The sequence below is a fragment of the Podarcis muralis genome, chromosome 1, assembly GCF_964188315.1.
Source record: "Podarcis muralis chromosome 1, rPodMur119.hap1.1, whole genome shotgun sequence".
In the NCBI taxonomy this organism is placed as follows: domain Eukaryota; kingdom Metazoa; phylum Chordata; class Lepidosauria; order Squamata; family Lacertidae; genus Podarcis; species Podarcis muralis.
Genome location: NC_135655.1, coordinates 2,401,874 through 2,420,899, shown reverse-complemented (window position 1 = coordinate 2,420,899; position 19,026 = coordinate 2,401,874). Strand labels below are relative to the sequence as shown.

Sequence of the window (19,026 nt, the reverse complement as noted above, 5' to 3'; positions counted from 1 at the left end):
GAAGAGAGTTGCATGCCCACCCCCCAAAAAGCTCCACAACTTTGGGCTCCCCCCCAAAAAAATGGGGACACTGGGCAGTTTTTTGAACCCCCGCGCCGCATATGCTAAAGACAGCCCTGAATGGAACAGTGCACCTTTGTGGGTGAAGTCAGACTGTTGAGGAGTTACAGCATCTGCTGTGGCTGTAGAAACCAATATGGGAGAGACATGTTTTGTTGCAGCTGGGGCAGAGGAAGGCGTCCAGTTGTGCTGCTGCAGATGCACCAAGGCGTTCCTTCTCTCTGCGCTCCTCCCAGCGCTCATTCCTCCTCTGGTCACCGCTGGCTGTTTGCTGGCACTGCGGTCGCCTGCAAGGGATTCCCACACAGTTGATGTCACCAGACTTCGTGTCACATTTATAAGCATCTTTGTAGCACAGAGTTGTTCTGCCAACAGGCCTGGTGCCTGAAGCTCGTTCCACATGGAGCGTGTCCTTGGGGATCTTGCCATCTTCCATTGTGTGGATGTGACCAAACCAGCGGAGACATCGCGGAGACAAGAGTGTGAACATGCCGGGAATGTGGGTTTGGGAGAGCACATCTTTGTTTGGGATTCTCTCCTGCTATGTGGTGCCCAACACTGGCTCCCGGTGGAGTACAGGATCAGGTTTAAGGTGCTGGTTTTAACCTTTAAAGCCCTATATGGCCTAGGACCCTCGTACCTACAGGACCGCCTCTCCTGGTATGTCCCACGGAGGACCTTATGGTCTTCAAACAAAAACATATTGAAGGTCCCAGGCCACAGGGAGGTTAGGCTGGCCTCAACCATAGCCAGGGCTTTTTCGGCTGTGGCCCCGATCTGGTGGAACGCTCTGTCACAAGAGACTAGGGCCCTGTGGAACTTGACATCTTTCTGCAGGGCCTGCAAGATGGAGCTGTTCCACCAGTCCTTTGGCCAAGGCACAGCCTGACCCCCTCTCTCCTTCTGTAATCCTCATAGAACTCTAGCCCAATGGTTGCTATTAATTTGATTCTGAACTGATTTGAGAATGTATTTCAATTAATTGACGGTGGTTTTATGTAAATTGTGCTATTTTTACTGTTGTTAGCCGTTCTGAGCCCGGCTTTGGCTGGGGAGGGCGGGATATAAATAAAATATTATTATTATTACTATTACTATTACTATTACTATTACTATTACTATTACTATTATTATTGATGCAATGCACATGGAAGGTGTTGAGGCATCGCTCCTGATGGTTGTAAGTTGCCCACGACCCACTTCTATAAAGCAGCTTGCTCAATACACAAGCCTGGATGAACGTCAAGTCCTGTGAGCTGCATGCAGAATGTAAGGAATATTTATACGTGGTTTGTCACACGAAGCACAAGGACTAAGAACGTTAGAAGAAGGGGCTGAACAGTTGCCTATGAGAAACAGGGGAGCAGGATCCAATCACAAGAGCCCTTTCGCCTCCAGCAATTTCCAGCAAAGACTCTCCTCCCTGGAAGAGAGGGGAGTGGTTGTGGGCTGGAGCCTGAGCTCCGCCCCTAGCAGGGGGCATTAGCCCCCTGCCTCCTCCTCTCACCTGGCTGGCGCCCATGCCCCTCGGCAGGCACCCAGCCAGGTGCCTCCGAGGGGGCGTGCTCAGCAGCCTTTTGCTGCAGCGCCAGCCTCTCCCTGGCCTCATTCTTCGCCGTCGTCTCGTCGCGAGTCACCCACCCTCCACTCCCTTAGTTAGGGCTTAGGTCATTGGCCTTGCTATGGACCTTAGGTTGGTCGCCCTGGTTGTCCAGGGGGCCTGGTAGGAATTTTTCCATTTGGCATTAGGCTTTTTGGTTTTTTCGCCTACCTCATAGCAATCGTCACAACTTCTGTGGTATTGGTGGGTAGGTTAGGCATTGGAATAATGTGTTGTGGTGTTGAAGGGCTAGGTGTGGCCATCGCCTATGCCTTCAATTTTTGGGTATTCCGTTAAAGGAATCTGGCGGTCGTGTACTCTGTCCGATGCCTGCTTGGCGGGAGGCCATGGCACGACCCTCGGTGACATCAGGGGAGAGCCTATAGTTGGATTAGCATCAACAGGCTCCACCTACTGGTGAATAAACCCCCTTGTTTTAGACATCCAATGCCTAAGCCAATACCTTTTCACTGCTGTAATCAATAAAGTTGTGGCCTTTTCTTGCCCATTAACCTTACATCACGTGTCCTTGCGTATTCATTTCACATGGCGGGGGTCGGGTCCTCGAACCACAACTTCCTCCTGGGGAGGCACAGGCATAGCCAGCTTGGCCATCGGACGCCATCATTGCCTCCACACGCACCCCGATCATGTTGGTTGCCCTTCAAACTATAAAACGAAGCCATTAATACTGATTTACAGCTCATTACCACACTGCTAACAGCAGCAAAACAGTGTCTCGCGGGGAAATGGAAAAATAAAGATTCCCCCCTACCGTGTCTAATTGGTTAAGAAAAATTTGGCAAACTGCCTTAATGATAAAAAATTATGAGAGAAACACAATCACGAAAACAAATTAATGGAGAGGTAGGCCCTGTTTTCACATTTCTGTAATTCCAATGTAAATGATGATATTTTTTTCCCTTTCAATTTATTCACTATACTTGTAGAGGGTGTTTGTTTGTTTGTTTGTTTGCTTGCTTGCTTGCTTGCTTGCCTGCTTGCCATGTTATCTATCTCCCCCCCCCCATTTCTTTTTATTATTTTCTTTTCTATTTCATTTGTATATAATGGTCTTGTCCACAAATTTAAATAATACCAGCAATGGGAAGTTCAAAGCAAACTTTCAGCATGTCCTGAAATTGCTGTCTCCCCTTTAAATTCATCTTGCAGATAGCCCAATTATTCTCCTGTCCCAGGCGGTCTGCGGTTACATGTGTCAGGACACAACTCTGCTCTTTTGCAGCTAAGTGATGCACAAATCATTAAATGCCACGCCACCTTTTGTTCCAGGTCGCTCTCCTTCCCATTTTAACTGGGGCTGAGTTCAGCGTCTTTAATTTTCCATCCCAAGCCAAACTTACTGATTCCGCTGAAAACACTTAATGAAATGGAGACAACAAAGAGTCTTGCGGTATCTTAAAAACTAACGTGCTCATTGCCCTTTGTGGACTACAATTTATGCCATACCAAAGGTGTTAGTCTTCAAGGGCGCATACGATTCTTGGTTCCTACAAACTTGGAGGAGAGGGCTCTTGATGGCTGCTAGCCAGTATGGCTTGGCTCTGCCTCTGCAGTTGGAAACCGCAGGAAGGGAGAATTGCTGCTGTTCTCAAATCTACCGTATTTTTCGCTCCATAAGACACACTTTCCCCCTCCTAAAATGTAAAGGGAAATATCTGTGCATCTTATGGGGCGAATGTGTGGTTGATCGCTGGCTCCCGTTCCGGCCCCTTGCCCAGGTCTCCATTTTGAATGTTCTGCAGACGGAGGCCGTTTGTTTCCCCATCAACATGTGACTGGCTGATTAGATTATCTGTTTGGAAACTGTAGAAACTGCTCCCTTTCCTTTCCTAAAAAAGCTGCAGAACTGTGAGTTGAAGCCCATAAAAACAGGATTTTTTCCCTTTGCAAAGTAAGCTCAACAACTTTGAGCTGATCCTCAAAAAAACAGGGCTTTTTCCCTTTGCAAAAGAAGCTACACAACTGTGAGCTGATCCCCCAAAACTGTGACTTCCTCCTTTCCTCCTCTAAAAACTAGGTGCGTCTTATGGTCAGGTGCATCTTATGGTGCGAAAAATATGGTACTTGCGAGTTTGCCCCAATTATTTGGTTGGCCTCTATGAGAACAGGAGGCTGGACATGACTGGCCGCTGGCCTCATCCAGGAGGGCTCATCTAACATTGTTGTCAAGCTCTACCTTTTTAATCATGTTTTTTGTTAATGATTAAACTGATTAATTTTGGAATGTCCTTTTGCATATTTGCCGCAATACCTTTTTTTTACAGACATATCATGAAGCAACTAAAGTTGTTTTTAAAATGGTGGGTGGGGGGTGCAGAAACCTAACTGAAAAGCGTTTTTAAAACAATCCCAAATTTATTGATTTGAATTGCTTTTTATTATTCAATTTGTAAACCGCACTTCACCCGAATATCACAGGGCAATTCACAACAAGTGAACTCCTGGTGCAAAGACCTTCTCATCTAACTGGGAAAGCTTTTTGGGGGGGCGGAATTGGTTTCAATCGCTTCTGGAAAAAAACAGAGAGTGGGCTTTTATTGCTTTTTTGATCCGTTCTTCAGGGCTCTATTGCCGTTTTACATGTCGGAAGCAGCTCTGTGAGAGAACGGCCTTGAAAATCGGCCGTAGGATCTCAAAACAAGCAAACAAATTTGCTCACTTACATCCTAATGAATAATGGAGAGGGGCCCATCTATTTCTCTCTCGGGTCAAATGGAAACTCTCTCTGCAAGCGAACCGTCTCCCAATGCAATTTCCCAGGGAAAGAAGCGATGTTTAAAGAGGCATCTCTGCTCTGTCTTCCTTGCACCTTGAGCGGTTTGTTCCCATCAACCAGGCTAGCGCAGGATGTCAAAGGAAATCAAGCCTACACACTGAGGTTGGGCAAAGGTTTGTTAAAAGACTCTGTTTATGAAGACAAGGCAATTGCATCCACCAGCCAGACTTTGTTCTGAACTGATTAATAGGCTTTTCTCTCTACATACATAGAAATCGTAGAATCATAGAGCTGGAACACAAGCATAATCTAGTCCAACCCCCTGCAATGCAACTCTTTAATGTGGCATTGTAGTGCTTTCCTTTTTATTATTACTATTCAAAATTATAACAAGACATATTATCCAAAAACATATCATCCTTGTTCCCCCCCCCCATTTTTCCTCCCTCCCCCCCCCAAACCCACCCACCCCCCGACTTCCCTCAGTTCCAGTCTTTGGTTTCTCTAAGAATGCTGTTTTCTGCATGTTACAAAGTTGTGTAGATCCTCAAACTGTTTAGCTGATTATTATCAATAAAAAGTTTGTGAATGTTTATTCAAAACCTGCAAAGGAGTCCAGTTAGCTTTGTTGCGTCTTCAGATACTTTGTAAAGGGTTCCCATTCATCCTTAAAGTCACAGTTATCCTTGTCCCGTAGCTTGTATGTCAGTTTTGCCAGTTCTGCATAGTCCATAAATTTTTCTTGCCATGATTCTTTAGTTGGGGTTTCTTCAGTCTTCCATCCTTGTGCTACCAGAACTCTCACGGCCATTGTCACATACATGAAGATCTTTTTCAGCTTTTTTGGCAGGTCTTTCCCTACAACCCCCAACAAAAATGCCTCGGGTTTTTTAACAAATGTTAAATGTAACATTTTCTTCAATTCGTTGTATATCATTTCCCAATTTTTTTTAATTACCTTACAATCCCACCACATATGATAAAATGTGGCATCGTAGTGCTTTCAATGCTTGGAGTGGATGTGGACAGTGGCTCTCCAGAACTTCAGGCAGCGGGTTTCTTTCTTTCCCAGCCATGCCAGGAGATGCCAGGGGACAGAGGCTGGGGCAATTGGCATGAAGAGCAGACATGCAGACCACGGCCCTTCGCCACTCCAAGCATGTCTTGGAATAGCTGCTGAGAACACCATTGGAATTGAGATTTGAGCAAATGAATGAAGGTCCACATGTGATTCCCTAATTCTCCTGCCGTGGCTGTGACCCACTGAGGTCAAAGGGGGGCAGCCATTCATGGGATACTCCCCATATGAACTGACCCAGATCCCAGGACAATCACCTGAGTCCCTTTGACATGTGCTTCCCTCCATGGGAGGGTTGGAGGATGACTACATCAGAACAGGGCCTTTTTAGTGGTGGCTCCTCATTTGCAGAATGAGGCTTTCCCTGGGATGCTTGCCTGGCACCATCCTTCAAGTGCAAAAACATTCCTTTGAAACCAGGCCTTTCAATTTTAACTATCTGTGGTCTTTTAGAGTGGGTGGCCTGTTTCAACATACGGTATATCTTTTTCCTGGTTTTATGTATCGTATTTTTCGCTCTGTAAGACGCACCCGACCATAAGACGCACCTAGTTTTAGAGGAGGAAAACAAGAGAAAAAAAATTTCTGAATCTGCACAGCGCCTCTCCAGCGAAGCAAAGTCAGAACAGCAAGAGGGATCTTGCTATTATTCCCATTGCCCTGAAGAGCCTTCGCACGGCTATCCCAGAAGTCAGAACAGCAAGAGGGATTGCTGCTTTCGCTGTGCAGCGATCCCTCTTGCTGTTCTGGCTTCAGCGATAGCTGCACAGCCTGCATTCGCTCCATAAGACACACACACATTTCCCCTTACTTTTTAGGAGGGAAAAAGTGTGTCTTATAGAGCGAAAAATACGGTAGTTTTCTTCCCCAAGTTGTTCTGTACTTCGTTTTCAGTTTCTGGGCAAAAAAGTAAGCAACCAATACAGGCATATGCAAACTCGGCCCTCCAGATGTTTTGGGACTACAACTCCCATCATCCCTAGCTAACAGGAGTAGTGGTCAGGGATGATGGGAAATGTGGTCTCAAAACATCTGGAGGGCCGAGTTTGCCTATGCCTGAACTAATACATTTCATAAATAAACATCTTTTTGGTTTTCTCAAGTTGTGCCGGGTTTTGCGCTGCTGATTTGCGTGTTTTGCTCATCTGGAACTCAGCAACCTTCTCGCCTCTTGCTTCTAGGCCGGACAGCAGCGCTGGTGGGAGCAAGAAATTGCCGTGAACCTGAAGATCCAGAAGGGAGAATTGATCACCTACAACCTGACAGAGCTGATCAAGCCTGAGGCTTATGAAGTCCGCCTAACCCCGGTCACCATATTCGGAGACGGAGACTCGACCATTCGCGTGATCAAATACAGCGGTAGGAATATTTGCTTCGTCGTAGTAATTTCGTAGAATTGTAGATTGTAAACAATCACCCCTCGAAACCTCAAAGCAGTTTTCAGAAAAGGCAAGACAATGAAGCCATCGGGAAATGAAATAATTAAAATATTCCAAAGATAAAATCAGTGACAAACTAAAAAAACAAACCCAACAGATTAAAACATGCAGACAGCCCTGGAACTACGCATTGCAAATTGCAGAGGGTTGCTTTGCAAGCACTGCATTGTAGGAAGGGAGGGCTGGGTGATCCTATGGGGTCCCTAATTTGAGGATCTTGGGAAATGTGGCTCTTCAAAGCTTTAGACAATATCCCTCCCTCAACAAATGGCTTTTTTCTTTTCTTTTGCAGCAATAGGACAGGAGGGTGTCTCGCCTTGCAGTAATGGAACATTAGATTCCAGTAGCACTTTTAAAGCCAATTAATCGTATTAATAGAGCATAAACCTTTTGTCGGCTGAAACGGCCTCCTCCAAATGCCAGGAACGAAACTGTTATCAGCCGGTAACCAAAGGCAGTTAATTGAATGTTTACAATCTCCCTCTACCTCGTTTTTAAAGGGGGAATTTTCCACATTGTAAGTACATCATCATAAAAAAGGCTGCCTTTTATAGCATGAGAGGAAGCCAAAACCCCTCACTAGGGCCTTGGCTCAGCCTGCCAAGCAGATCCATCATGCTTGCAGAACTTGGGTGCTGGCAGGATCAGGTCCCAATAGCAGGAGGTGCTGCAGGGAGCCGGCAGTAGAGGAAGCGAGATGCCGTGAAGCCTGCTGTCTAGTCACAGAGATACCTGCTCTCTTCTGGGAAACCCAGCCAGATGGGCGGGAATAAATAAATTATTATTATTTATTATTATTATCCTGCCTTGGTCAGACCCAGGGGAGTCTTTAGTGTATGCGCCACCAGGGTGCAAAGATCCACCCAGCACCCCCAAGTCTGACAAGCGCTGCCATTGTGAATGACAAGCTCTGGTGCGGCGCGTCTTTGGTAAATGAGCGCACAAAGTCGAAAGTCCTTTAGTGAAACAGTAGGTATACATTTCGGTAACACCTGGGTATACAGTCATACTTCAGGTTACAGATGCTTCAGGTTGCGTTTTTTCGGGTTACGGACCAGCCGAAACCCGGAAGTACTGGAACGGGTTACTTCCGGGTTTCGGGGCTGCGCATGTGCAGAAGCACTAAATCACGCTTTGCACATGCGCAGAAGCGCCGAATTGCAACCCGCGCATGCACAGACGCGGGTTGCAAACGCTGCAGGTTGCGAACGTGCATCCCGTACGGATCACATTCGCGACCCGAGCATCCACTCTACATGTATTTTGTTTTTCTAGCTTGGTCAAAATTACTTATTATTTTATAACAGGTAGATAGTTAAGAGCTTAGGCGGTTTCAGAGGTGGGCACTGGACACCCCCAGAATTCAGCGCCTTGCACCCCCGGGTAAAGATGGCCCTGGTCGGACCCCACCTGGAATCCTGTGTCCAGTTTTGAGCACCACAATCTAAGAAGGATACTGGCAAGCTGATAAGCTGGAAGGTGTGTAGAGGAGGGCAACCAAGATGATCCAGGGTCTGGAAACCAAGCCTTGTGGCGAAAGGTCCAACCCTGGCTGCAGAGGCCAGCCATCCTGGCCAGGAGCCATCAATTGTCCTCTTCTCCATGTATTTGTCCAAAGTTCTTTTTAAACCACCTAGGTTTAGTGGCTATCACTGCCTCCTCTGGGAGCGACTTCAATAGTTTACCTACGCCCTGGGTGAAGAAGTCCTTTAAAAAAAATCTGTCCTGAATATTATCTCTGTTGCAGGCACAGGCACATGTATGTGTCTATCCTTGGGTGTCTATCCTGCGCAAAAAAAGGAGGGCAACATCTTTTTCAAAGAATGAGTCATTTTGGCTTGTGCAAAGTGCCACACATGCAATTAGAAGTTTATTGAGAATATTAATAGTCTGATTCATGGCTCTTTGGCTGCAGGCTAGAAAGAGAGGAGTTGGGGGAGAGCAAAAGATTAGTCATGCTACCAACCGGGTTGTAAATTCTTCCTTAACTCCGGCATTCGTCCTGTTTTAATGTTTGAAGCCCTGCACGGTAAATGTTTACGATATCTCCTGCCTTCCTCTTGACTCACGGCTGCAAATGAGCCTGTTATCCAGGTATCGTCTGAGGCTATCTCCATGACAACGCCAAACACTCAAGGTGGACGCAATCAGATCTGCTCCGGAAATATGCAGGAAGAAGTGGATTACTTCATCCAGATTCTAATTATTATTTATCTGCATGCCACCGTTTTGCCAAAGCTGGTTTATGGTTAGGACAATGGTTTGCAGGGGAGACTGAGATTAGAGATGGGAGCAGTCTTCAAATATCTCAAGGTCTGTCAGGTGGAAGATGGAGCAAGCTTGTTGCCTCCTGCTCTGAGTTATTCAAGCCCCTTCGCCACGACAAGGCAGTGATCCATGAAGCTATGGTTTTCCCAGTAGTGATGTATGGAAGTGAGAGCTGGACCATAAAGAAGGCTGATCGCCAAAGAATTGATGCTTTTGAACTATGGTGCTGGAGGAGACTCTTGAGAGTCCCATGGACTGCAAGAAGATCAAACGCATCCATTCTGAAGGAAATCAGCCCTGAGTGCTCACTGGAAGGAGACAGATCCTGAAGCTGAGGCTCCAAGACTTTGACCACCTCAGGAGAAGAGAAGAGTCCCTGGAAAAGACCCTGATGTTGGGAAAGATGGAGGGCACAAGGAGAAGGGGACAACAGAGGACGAGACGGTGGGACAGTGTTCTTGAAGCTCAACAACCTTGATCCATCCAACGGCAATGGGTAGATCACTGCCAGTTTTTTTATACTGTGAGTAGATCGCAGTCTATTGGGAGTTGGACGTCCCTGTTCTAGGAAGAGGTAGTTGCTCTTGCAGCTCCACTACCTTAGGGATGAGAGAGATAATCGATCCATTTCACACTGAAAGGCATATCTACGTAATTCACACTTTCTGAGACGATGTGCCAGGTGAAACAGAGGCGCCCTTTCCAAATTTTCTCCTCTCTGAATTTTGCACTGTATTTCCCCAGCCTAGTAATGTGCACAGAAATGCATATATTTGCATAGAAATGCACATATTAGTGAAACTGCCCAACCGAGAAGTGCCTGCTAGGGGAAATTGTTTTACTTTTTCTCCTCTCGACAAACCTGCGGAGTAAGCTGGCCTCAGAGGCGGTAACTGGCTTAAGGTCCTGCGGTGAGCTGCAAGGCCGAGGCGGAATTCGAACCTGGGTCTCTCTCGGGCCGTAGCCCAGTGCCATATTCACCACCCTGCACTGGTTCACCACCCTCTCTCCCACCCATTCGGCGCCAGAACTTTCAGAAGGGACGGCGGAAGAATCACTGTGAGCTGCAGCTCCCCCTACCTACATTTCCAGATTCTCTTTTCGCTGCCGTTCCCTGACATTCAAATAACTAACCAGCATGTTGGATTTGTTTCTGTGCTCCTGTCACTCACTGGGGAGGTGAGCCTTGTTTGGCAGCCCACCCGTTCCGCCCTGGCCGCCACGCTGAGAACAATATGAATATTGCGCCATTCAAGGTCCGCCTTTAATGATAGCTTCCCTGAAAGCCACAAAGTTTGGCGACAAAGCGAGTGTCACTCAGCGCTGTCCCCCCACAATTTGAGTTCATTTGGAGTCAGGAGAATGCCAAAAAAAGGAGAGAGAAAAGTGCGTTCCTCAGCAAATGAGAAGTAATTGTGTTAGCAAACACGGAGAGGGCGATCTTGAATAATTGACTACGTTTTTCTCGTGGAAAATTACACAGGAAGCAAATGGCTGATTATTCTTCTTGGAGAAAGGAATGGGGTGGGGAAATCAAATATAAAGGCAGTGCAGCTGAATCAAAGTGTTCTTTCAAAAGGGGTTTGCTGAGTCAAATTTCAGACTGGGGTAGCTCCCAGTACGTTTCCGAGCACAATTCAAAGTGTTGGTGCTGACCTTTAAAGCCCTAAACAGCCTCGGTCCAGTAGACCTGAAGGAGTGTCTCCACCCCCATTGTTCTGCCCGGACACTGAGATCCAGCGCCTAAGGCCTTCTGGCAGTTCCCTCCTTGCGAGAAGTCAAGTTACAGGGAACCAGGCAGAGGGCCTTCTCGGTAGTGGCCCCCACCCTGTGGACCGCCCTCCCACCAGATGTCAAAGAGAAAAACAACTACCAGACTTTTAGGAGACATCTGAAGGCAGCCCTGTTTAGGGAAGCTTTTAATGTTTGATGTATTACAGTATTTTAATATTTTTTGGAATCCGCCCAGAGTGGCTGGGGGAGCCCAGCCAGATGGGCGGAATATAAAAAATAAAGTATTATTATTATTATTATTATTATTATTATTATTATTATTATTATTATTACACTTGAGTGTTGCTTGCCTTGAATGGGCTCAGATCCATAAAGGTGGAAAGGAAGGTAGTGGAGCCGTTTTCATGGGCGTCCAATGAAGGTGAATGGGGGAAGATTTGGGACAAACAAAAGGAAGTCCTTCATGCAGTGCATAGTCAAGCTTTGGAACTCCCTGCCACATGAGGCAGTGGCAGACACCAACCTAGATGGCTTTAAAAGAGGATTGGACTGATTCATGGAGGAGGAGAGGGCTATGAGTGGCTCCAACCAGGATGAAGTCTATGCTCTGCCTTCAGAGCTGGAGGCAGCAATGCTTCTGAACACCTGTTTCTGGAAACCACAGGAGGAGAGGTGCTCCTGTGCTCGGACTCTTCCTGCGGATTTCCACAGGTGTCTGGGTGGCCACCTTGAGAAAAGGATGCTGTGGCATCTATGGCAGCATTTGAATGGCCTCAGTGTAAAATAACAACAACAAAAGCAAGGAAAATAGATACGAAAAGGTGAACGATATTATAAGACAACATAAAAAGTACAAAGTAATAATACAAAGCAACCGTATTTTTCGCTCCATAAGACGCACCTAGTTTTTAGAGGAGGAAAACAAGGAAAAAAATTCTGAATGAAACAGTGGCTGTATGCTTTTTGTGGTTCATGCTGTGGCCACAGACATGTGATCTGATGGTGAATTTGGGGTGACCCAATGCAAAAATCCTGAGGATCCATGTGGATCTGTGCTTTGTAACCACGTTTTTGCGCCATTGCAGCCCCAGGAAACAGTGGATGTGTGATTTGTTTGGTGCAGGCTGTAGCGGTGGACATGCTATGTGATCTGATAGTGAGATTTGGGGTGACCCAATGTAAAAATCCTGAGGATCCATGGGCTTTTACCTCTCCCCTCCCTGGCAGCCTCTGCTAAATCCCTTATCTCTCTTCTGATCCCACCGATCAGCAGTTTCCTTTCAACACTCCCTTCTTGTTTGCCTTAGTGTCTTTTCCTTAGTTGGAGCAGTTTTTTGCTCCTCCTTTTCTTCTAATTTCTCTCCTCTTTGCTCTAGTCTTCCTGTTTCCCCCCTTGGCAAGTTTGCTCTCTTTACCTCCCCCCTCCCAGGCAGCCTCCTTTATCTCTAGCATCCCTTATCTCTCTCCCTGGTCGGCAGATGATCAGCGGCTTTGTTTCAACACCCACTTCCCTCTTTCTAAAAATAAAAGCACAACCTGCTTTTCTCCCCTGGGCAATTCGGCTCCAGGGACCACACATTCACTCCATAAGACGCACAGACATTTCCCCTTACTTTTTAGGAAGAAAAATGTGCGTCTTATGGAGCAAAAAAATACGAAAATGCGGTATATGTACAACAGATAGTAGAAATGGTAAATACACTGGGTGGGGTGTGACAGGAAGCCTTACGTACTTTAGTAAGAATGTATGGTGAAATGGACTAAATAAGATTGAACTGATTTTTATTTGTATACTTGGACATAATCATACACAAGAACATTTTGTTATCAATTAATTTCAATAAAGCATATGAAAGCTAAGAGAGAGAGATAGAACAGGATGTTGGACTAGATGGGCCACTGGCCAGATGTAGCAGGCTCTTCTTCTGAAGAGTTGTCTGGGAGAAGACAGAGAATCCGAGTGAATGAGATGGGCTGGAGAAAGGAAGCAGAGGTCTTGCCTGCAAAGACCTCTTGGGCAAGCCACATACAGTGGTGCCTCGCAAGACGAAATTAATCCGTTCCGCGAGTCTCTTCGTCTTGCGGTTTTTTTCGTCTTGCGAAGCACGGCTATTAGCGGCTTAGCGGCTATTAACGGCTTAACGGCTTAGCAGCTATTAACGGCTTAGCGGCTTTAAGAAAAAGGAAACAAACTCGCAAGAACTCGCAAGACGTTTCGTCTTGCGAAGCAAGCCCATAGGGAAATTCATCTTGCGGAATGACTCAAAAAACGGAAAACCCTTTCGTCTAGCGAGTTTTTCGTCTTGCGAGGCATTCGTCTTGTGGGGCACCACTGTATTTCTTTACACATTGCATAGTCAAACTATAGCACATGCTTCCAGAGGAGGCTGGGATGGGTACCACCTTGGGCGGCCTTGAAATCAGGAACGTACAACTTTGTGGAGGAGAAGGCTGTTGGTGGCTAGAGTTTCTGGGAATTTGCGGGGGTGTGGTGTGCTGTTGTATTCATGATGGGATTTCAGGTTCTCTGCAGGCATCTGGGTGGTTGCCGAGAGAACAGGATGCTGAACCAGGTGGGCCATTGGCCTGATCCAGCGGGCTCTTTTTACCCTCTTATATGTTGTTTAGTCATTTAGTCATGTCCGACTCTTCGTGACCCCCTGGACCAGAGCATGCCAGGCACTCCTGTCTTCCACTGCCTCCTGCAGCTTGGTCAAACTCATGTTGGTAGCTTCAAGAACACTGTTCAACCATCTCGTCCTCTGAAGTCCCCTTCTCCTTGTGCCCTCCATCTTTCCCAACATCAGGGTCTTTTCCAGGGAGTCTTCTCTTCTCATGAGGTGGCCAAAGTACTGGAGCCTCAGCTTCAGGATCTGTCCTTCCAGTGAACACTCAGGGCTGATTTCCTTCAGAATGGAGAGGTTTGATCTTCTTGCAGTCCATGGGACTCTCAAGAGTCTCCTCCAGCACCATAATTCAAAAGCATCAATTCTTTGGCGATCAGCCTTCTTTATGGTCCAGCTCTCACTTCCATACATCACTACTGGGAAAATCATAGCTTTAACTATACGGACCTTTGTTGGCAAGGTGATGTCTCTGCTTTGCTGACCCTCTTATATACACAATGCTTTTCAAACCTATTTCCATGAACCACAACAGGGATGGGGAATCTGTGGCCTTCCAGATGTTTTTGGATTACTGCCCCCACCCTGCTAGACCATTGGCTATGGTTCCTGGGCCTAATGCGAGTTGGCATTTAACAACATCGAGTGGGAGCAAACATTCCCCTATCCCTGAAGTAGGACGCAGAAGAACAAATAGGTTCTGGATATTCAGATTCGAGAGCTTCCCTTCCTCTGTAGCCTTGGAGTCACATGACATCATTTATCTTTGTATTTATTTTATTATATTTTATTTATAAAATTTCTACGCCTTTGCAGGAATTTATTTATTTATTAAATCTCCTCCGACGTATCGGCAAGAGTCGGGCAGAGTGCCAGGATTTCCTTCCCCATTCCCTCCACCTCAGAAGTTGTTTTACTGAAACATGAATATACGCTTGCAAAATAAACCCACTTGAACCAGAGGCGAAATGTTCATTGTAATGCATTTATGTCATATGAGTATTTATGTAATGCCTTTCACTCTAAAGAAATAAGGCCAGTGCAAAGTTTATATAAAAAAACTGGACAAAATTAAACTGACAAAACATAAAAAATGCAGCATCAGAAATCCCGTTTTCTGTAGGTGGTTTTGTATGCACACCATTTAGAAGTATGAAAAATTGAGGTCTTGAATAAATAAATATAAATGCCTTAAATAAAACGAACTGAGAATGCAATTTAAGTGGATTTGGAAAGATAATTAGAGGGGGCAGAGAATCAGCCGCAAATTTCTCATCAGCATGTGCAGAAATTAATTAATTTTAGGATCTTCTCTCTCCTTCCCTTCTAGCCCCGATGAATCCTCACCTACGTAAGTATTTGCAATACCTGGTCTCTGCACTAATTAGAATGAAATGTCAATAAAAATAATCAATGGCATGCTGCTTGCCTCTCTGTTTGCTAAGCAATTTGGACACCTCTTCAGATCTCATGACCCAATTTTGCATGGTTGCTTCCTTAGATCATGGGAACAGGTTTTCGGCTATGTTGGGATACAGTTAGCTGCTGAACAGAACCTCTCTAAAATATTGTATTTTAATATTTTGTTGGAAGCCGCCCAGATATTCTGGGAAACCCAGCCAGATGGGCGGGGTATAAATATTATTATTATTATTATTATTATTATTATTATTATTATTATTATTCCCCAAAAAATGCTGGCTGTGAGCCTGCTATTGATGCAAGGAGGAATACGACATAGCACTAAGGAGATCCCTCCATAAATGCAAACATTTGTGCTTGCCTCAGTCTCGCTCTCCTCCTTCTGCCCTGGGGATATTTTGATGGCAAAGGAAGAGAAGTAGAGCCCTAGGATCCTAGGTGCAGCCTCTTAATTTCTTTTTTCCCCCTTCCATCTTTTAAAAGCACTACTATAGAATTCGGTGCAACCTACAGCCTGATCTCATGCATGTTTACCTAGCTGCATTTGATAGCTTTTGCAGCCCGATCCCAGGCAGGTTTTCTCAGAAGTCCCATTGAATTCGGACGAATTTTCAGCTAAACCTACCTAGGGATGTTCTGCTCTGTTTTACAACCTCCACCCCACGCCCCACTTCCTCCCACCGCTGCTCCTTCCTGCCCCCACCAAGAAATCTTCTACATCAGGCATGTCCAACCGGTCGCTTGCGATCTACCGGTTGATCGCTGGGCATCCCTGGTCAATCACGTGATCCAGATTGATTGCCCAACAACAATCAATTGTTGGAAAGCTCAACAACTTTGGTCAATCTAATGGATAGATCGCTGTCATGTTTTTTATAGTGGATCGCAGTCTCTTGGGAGTTGGGCATGCCTCTTCTATGTGTTCCTGCATGCAGGCAAAGGCTTTGCTTGACCTCCCAGGCTGTCTACCCCTAGAGGTTGCCAGGGCTAAGGTCCAAAGTGGAGCCTTGTCTCGGGGTTCTCCGCATTCAGCCTGCTTGAGAAGATGAGCCCCAAACGCTTCACGGTTGTTGAAATCCTCTTTTTTTCATGCGAATGCGGTGTCCGTCTGTTGGCAGGAGAATTCCACTGCGGCTTTGAAGACGGCAACATTTGTTTGTTCACCCAAGACGAGAAGGACAACTTTGACTGGACGAGGCAAAACATTATCCTCCGGGACACCAAGTACACCCCAAACACAGGGCCCAGCGCTGACCGGTCAGGATCCAAGGAAGGTAAAGTTCATATCTCCGCCTAAAGCTCAGGTTGGCTTTTGACCACACACAAGAGCTCCTTCACTCTTCCATTTGTAATGTCTTGGGTACCCTGGGTGATGAACTCTGTTGGGAGAGACACGAAGGGAATGTGTCCCTTGAGCATCTTTATTTTATTTTATTTTATTTATTTTATTTTATTTCTATACTGCCCTATACCAGAAGGTCTCAGACCTGTTGACATAAAGGATCACATACATAAAATCAAAATACAACGACAACCCAATAGAACCCCCCTAAAAAGAGCCAGCATTTTTAAAAAGGCATAGGATGTAGATCAGGTCAGGCAAAGGCCTGGTTAAAAAAGAACTTTTTTGCCTGGTGCCTAAAGGTGTATAATGAAGGCGCCAGGCAAACTTCCCTGGGGAGAGCGTTCCACAAATGGGGAGCCACTGCAGAGAAGGCCCTGCTCTCGTGTTGCCACCCTCCGGACCACTTGAGAAGGAGGCACGTGAAGGAGGCCTCAGAAGATGATCTCAGGGTCCAAGGAGGTTCATATGGGAAGAGGCGATCCTTGCGGTAATGCAGTCCTGAGCCATTTAAGGCTTTATAGGTCAAAACCAGCACTTTGAAGTGGGCCCAGAAACTAATCAGTAGCCAGTGCAGTTCGACTCGGATTGGTGCAATACAGTGGTACCTCGCAAGACGAATGCCTCACAAGACAGAAAACTCGCAAGACGAAAGGGTTTTTGGTTTTTTGAGTTGCTTCGCAAGATGATTTTCCCTATGGGCTTGCTTTGCAAGACAGAAACATCTTGCAAGTTTGTTTCCTTTTTCTTAAAACCATTAATACAGTTGCGACTTGACTTTGAGGAGCAACTCATGGCACCCGGTGTGCGTCTCCGTAGGGGCAAGAACGCATGAAGGCGGGTTCTGAGGGAGAGGGAGCTTTGTTTCGGCGAAAAATAGCAAGGCGCGCACACTTCCCTCCCCACAACTCCCAGTTAGGGAGGCCAGGCTCCGGGGCTCTTCGGATGGGGCTCCTTCCTTCTCCCCCCCCCAGTGCCCCGACGGTGACAAGAGCGCCTGCCTGGGCCCTCCGGCGCTCGCCCTGCGAGGGGCGCCCCCTGCCTGCATCTCTGCGCCTTCCAACCCCGTGACGTCGACGGCTGCGGCAAGTTTGCCTCACGGTGTGTGTGTGCGCGAGTGTGTCTTCTCCTCACCCCGCTCGAGTGAGTCCCGGCACAGCGCAGGCAGCAGGTGAGTCGCCCTTTGGCAGCACGGAAGGCGCCGGGCCAGGCAAGGTCAGCTCGGGAGCTACCGGGGATGCGCCCCCGCGCTCCTCTCCAACGGGCTGGATGTGCCCCTCTCCACTCGCGTGCTTCTGGCTGGCTGGCCGGCTGCAGCAGCAACAGGGGCAATAGGCATCCACCATCACCGACGCTCCCTCCCTCCTGCCCGCAGCGGGCGGCTGGCTAGCTGGCGCTCTCGCTTTCTTTCGGGCTGCTGCTGCAGAAGGGATTTTGCACCAGACAACTTTTAGGCCGGTAGGAGTTTTGACTACCGTGGCGACAGCAGCAGCAGCAGCAAGACGGCGCCAACTGTAGTGCAAAGGGTCGGAGCAAGGCAAGCCGAACCGATCCCGGCGGCTCAGGCAGCAAGCTCCGCCCCGCCTCCCTCCACGCCCCGCACCCGCCTCTCCCTCCCTCCCAAGCACCCCCATTTTTTGAGGTTTTTGAAGACTTTGGTGATTTTTGAAGCTTTTCCAAAACTTTTCCGAAACCGTGCTTCACAAGACGAAAAAAATCGCGGAACGAATTAATTTCGTCTTGAGAGGCACCACTGTATGCTCAAACTGTCTTGCTCCGGCAAGCAACCTGGCTGCTGAATTCTGCACCAGCTGAAGTTTCCGAACCGTCTTCAGAGGCAGCCCTATGTAGAACGCATTGCAGTAATCTAACTTTGAGGTTATCTTATGTGCTGGGGAACATGATTCAGGACCTCCAATCTCAGACATCTCTGGGAAGGATGCTACCATTTGAGCCAGGAACTTTAAAGTCTAAAGCCACTTCCACCTTCAAAGGAGGTGGGGTTGCGGGCTTCACGCCCACACCACGTATGCGGTGGCTGACTCTCAGCCTCTGCATGACCGAGGGAATCCCCAGCCGCGTCACCTCCCAGCCAGCCAATTGGCTGGCTCAGGGGGTGTGGCCTGCCCTATTTAAGGCAGGATGCGGTCGGGGATCTCCTTTTTTGCCGCCTCCAGCTGCTCCAGTTTCGCACCCTCCCGCCCTTTAAGGTTTTTGTCTTTGACCTTGCTACGGACCTTGGTTGGTTGCCATTAAGGGGCCTGGTAGGAATTTTTTCCACTTGGCAAATTGGCACCTGCCATTTGGTTTTTCGCCTACCTTGTAGCAAATCATCACAACTTTCTTGGTACTGGCGGTTAGGCATTGGTGTTGCTCTGTAGATGGAAGAGGGGAGGAAGCGCCATCACCTGCCCCGCATATTGAAGGGTAGTCAGATAAAGGATTCTGGGGGGCGTGGCCCTGTCCGAAGACTGGGGAGGTGAGGGCCTAAGGCACGCCCCCTATCGGTGACCCCGGGGGAGTTCCTAGTTGATGTGCATCAGCAGGACTCCCCCTACTGGTGGTTAACCCTTGCCGGACTTCTAGCGGACGGGCTGAGGCCGGATATAGTCGGTTAGGACCAATGCCTAAGCCAATACCGCTCATCACCTGTAACCAATAAAGTTGTGGCCTTATTTAGTCCATTAACCTTAATAATTGTGTCATGTGTCTTTATTTC

General features: G+C 47.3%; 2 protein-coding genes across 3 annotated transcripts in view; both read left to right on the top strand.

The window, feature by feature from the left end:
• The window catches only part of MIS18BP1 (MIS18 binding protein 1), a 641,434-nt gene that overhangs the window by 235,874 nt on the left and 386,534 nt on the right, over positions 1-19,026 (top strand). The gene's annotated exons all lie outside the window — the stretch shown is intronic.
• MDGA2 (MAM domain containing glycosylphosphatidylinositol anchor 2) overlaps positions 1-19,026 on the top strand; it is a 402,177-nt gene that overhangs the window by 366,000 nt on the left and 17,151 nt on the right. For both annotated transcript variants that reach the window (XM_077925178.1, XM_028717480.2), the window contains exons 11-13: positions 6,660-6,837; positions 14,874-14,894; positions 16,084-16,239. In XM_077925178.1, the coding sequence (XP_077781304.1) occupies positions 6,660-6,837; positions 14,874-14,894; positions 16,084-16,239 (355 nt within the window). The remainder of the gene's footprint in view (positions 1-6,659; positions 6,838-14,873; positions 14,895-16,083; positions 16,240-19,026) is intronic.